Source organism: Mucor mucedo, assembly GCF_025094135.1.
Source record: "Mucor mucedo strain NRRL 3635 chromosome Unknown EV154scaffold_343, whole genome shotgun sequence".
NCBI classification, from domain to species: Eukaryota; Fungi; Mucoromycota; class Mucoromycetes; order Mucorales; family Mucoraceae; genus Mucor; species Mucor mucedo.
This window is the reverse complement of record NW_026252627.1, coordinates 8971-12794: the sequence shown is the minus strand read 5'-3', so window position 1 is coordinate 12794 and position 3824 is coordinate 8971. Positions and strand designations below refer to the sequence as shown.

At 39.9% G+C, this 3824-nt stretch overlaps 1 protein-coding gene across 1 annotated transcript; it reads left to right on the top strand.

The window, feature by feature from the left end:
- Positions 1–1517: 1517 nt before the first annotated feature.
- Positions 1518–3113, top strand: EV154DRAFT_489019 (uncharacterized protein; the record flags this gene model as incomplete). The annotated part of the gene is made up of 3 exons (XM_051599234.1): positions 1518–1792; positions 1820–2132; positions 2175–3113. 3 exons carry the CDS (start codon positions 1518–1520, stop codon positions 3111–3113), a joined length of 1527 nt encoding a protein of 508 aa, XP_051449933.1.
- Between the last annotated feature and the right edge of the window lie 711 nt (positions 3114–3824).

Sequence of the window (3824 nt, the reverse complement as noted above, 5' to 3'; positions counted from 1 at the left end):
TTTACCACCAAATTTTGCGGGTTTTTACCACATGTTTCGGGTTTTTACCACACAGTCCGCCACTGGGATTTAGAGAAAGCATTGCTGCCGAGAACCAAGAAATCTGTAAATTTGCTGCACCTTACTGTCAGTAATGGGCATTTGCTTAGAGAACAGCAATAGCAGTACGACTTTTTTGCTGCCGATTTCTCGATTGAATTTGGAATGGCTTTTACTTCCATGCCTTCGTCTTTTACCGGAGAAATTATCACCAGAATGCGAAATGACGGTGTAGGTGCCACAAGAGTGTCTGAAAGATACACTTTTTGGGAGGTACAACGTCTTAACCTCAACGAAGACGACGAAAACCAAGTAGATCGTTTCCGTGCCACATATCGAATGGGAAGGGCCTCTTTTAATTGGCTTGTCAACAGGTTGTCTACTCATCCCGAATTAGATTTCAAGACACCAAACCACGCTCCTATCTACATTCAGATAGGTACCTGTCTTTTGAGACTGGCCAATTGTAATCTTGGATATAGAAACACCTATGTTCTGTATGGTCTTTTATATGGCAGTTATACCAAATTCACGAGGCGTATGGTGAAGGCTCTCAACGATGGGCTTGGCTATATGATTGATTGGCCTACCAATTCAGCCATGGTGAGTGCTATATCTGCTGGATTTAACAAAGGTCCTGATATGAGTATTCCTGATGCAATTGGCGCTATTGATGGCAAACACTTTACCATTCATAAGCCAAATCCAGCCGCTTATGTAGCAGGGTTCCGTGACGTAAAAACAATTAAACCGTTAAACTTACTGCTATTTGTGAGGCTTCATGTATGTTTACTTACATTCGTGTAGGAGACTTTGGTAATAATGACCAATATAAATATGAGAGTTGAAAACTAATTTACTTTGAATACACTAGGCAGAGGTCGTGACCACTCAGCTTATAATTCCAGTGATCTCAGCTGGAAGATCATGAACAATCTTTGGCATGACTTCCCTAAAGGATCTTATTTTCTCGGTGATTCGGCCTATCCGACCAGTGCCAATTTGGTTACGCCAATCCCTAAAAGTGAATGTCTCTGGGATCACCGCAAGAGGTTATTCAACTAGTCGCATTCAGCCAGAAGAATGGCCCTTGAAAGAACTTTTGGAAAGTTCGTTAATCGGTGGAGATTCACACAATTCCATATTTACGTGTATGATATTTTGGATATCAATGACATCATCGGGTCGTGTGCTATTCTACACAATGCATGTAAGGCAAGCGGGGAGCTAGGTTACGATGATGTAGTTCTTGATCCTGCTGATCTTGTATTTGGAGAGCAGGTGTAAGAGTTGTGATACTCGACCACTCAGATTTATATATCTGATAATTATAATAAATGAAACTCAGTTCAAATTACTTCTCTTCCCTTTACTCTAACATTGGTGGAGTAGCTTAAAGCGTATATTAGTGCATTTTGTTATTACAACCCTATATCGCTTTTAAAACATATATTTAAGTTGTGTTTACTCATTCTGAAATGAGCGGGAATATCGATAATGGTTCTTCCATCTGGAGTTTGGATTTACAACCTAGTCAACAACCCGAGGAATTGATTCCTAGTCAAGCTATGTTTTTTCTCAATAAGAAATATGAGACAGAGGTCGCTGCAATTAGAGAACAACATGCTATGTGGATCAGTCAACAGAACGAGTTACATAGCCAACAAATTAAACGTATGGAACAAGAAGTAACAGAGCAGAGAATTCGTTGGACAGAACAGGACGAAAAACATATGAATGAAATGAAAGCTTTGTTCAACAAACAATTATAAACTACAAGTAATTCGGTCGAACTACTAAGAGCAGAAGTCAACCAACTCCGTCGTGATCTTGGAGAGTCAATAGAACAACTTAAGGTGAAAAATCATAAAATTGAAAATTATGAAATTCAAATCGATGACCTTTCGAGTCGTTGTTCGGAATACCACAAGAAAAATAATCAATTGATGGATGATTTGGCAAAATCCCAAATAACCTGTGATAGACGTCGAGTAGAAAATCGCAGATTATTAACTAAATTGGAAGAAAATTCCAAATCGACACCTTTGTACGAGCAACAAACGACGTTGGAGACACAGGAACAACCTTTAATGGTCACAGCATTTAACAAGATGGACACAAGATTATTAGATTAGCAAAGAACCGCATCTCCTATTCCCCTCAGTTTACATCATACTGAAAAGCAACAAGAAGAAAACTCTTTTCACTCTGATGCGCATTCGACGTACAGTAATGCAGTAAATTGGGACAACTTCTCGGTAGGTTCAGCAACACCATCTCAGAATTTTCGAGCCCAGCAATTTTCTTCGTCACACCATGTTAATTCAGGACAGGCAACAGCTGCTAATCCAAATAAACAGAATCGTCGTAAGCACCCTACACCACCTTTCAATGGCGTCGGGCGCCCCATAGCTCAAGAATGCTTAGCTAACTTTCGTAAACTCATTGTATATCATAAATATACTGATGACGAATGCATTGATGAGTTTATGATGGCAATGCAAAGCTATGCCAATAAGTGGTGGGCAACAGTAGATGAAGCTACAAGAACGGATTTCCAAGCCATCGTAACGGCTTTCCAGGCTTTCTATGGCGGAGAGGATGAGGCGATGGCTAAAGCTATTGCAGCCATGCGTACCATGAAACAAAGTGATGAAGCGATGACTTCGTTTGGCACAAGACTATTGTTAGAAGTAACCACAATTGCCAAAGATAATAGTCAACTACAACTCAATTATGTTTATGGTGCAGTAAATACGTCCGTGAGTGAAGCGGTTTTGCCTACTCGGCCAAAGAATATTTTGGAAGCAATTGGAGTTGCAATCGAAGTAGAACAAAACATACGGTACAGCTCATTCCATTCGTCTAACAGCACTGCGAAGATTCCTTCAGCGGCAAAAATCTGGCCTCCAATGGGTACCGAAAGTCGTGGAGATGATCCAATGGAATGTGATATTAATGCTCAACAATATCGAGGTGGGAAAAGTTTTCAAACCAAAGGTAATTCAAATAAATCTCGACAATGTTTCATATGTGAAAGAACGAATCATGTCGCAAAGATTGCTTTTTGTTGAAAAAAGCCAAGGCATTAAACGACTCGGAGAGCAAGGAGAAGAAGTCTAAGAAGAATGAAGGTCATCCAAAATCTTCTGGCAACAGAAGTAACAACGCACAAACCGCGGAACCGATTGATAATGGGGGACGTTCAGGGACTGAGAGTGCGAATATGGAGAAGGATATTACTAACCATTTGTTTTACAAGATGATGTTTCCTTCGGACAGTCCGGCTTTCAACCACAGTCAACTCTTTGATAACAAGAATGAGAATCTAATGCCTACTTTATGTGGCAGTAGTGGCGACCCAACATCATTTGTTTTAAATGCAGAGGTAAAAAACGGGATCGACGATAGAATTATGACTACCAAAGTGTTGATGGATACCGGAGCAAATATTTCTACTATTTCGGAAGAGGAAGCACATCGACATGGTCTTACTTTTGTCAAGGTACCGCCTATCAAGAGAACATATGGTAACTCATCAAGCGGAATATCCAATGAAGCTGTATGGATACCATGTACAATACAAAATATGTTATTCAAAAAGTTCGTACTATGAGTGGTGCGAACTCAGAATGTTACTACCATTTTTGGTATGGATTGGTTTTTGGAAATGAAGTTGCTAATTGATCCATTATATAAACAACTACTTCGTCGATCATTATTACTAACTGGACATATCAACTCTGCAGTAGCATTGGAAGATGACAGAGAACTTGGGCTATGGA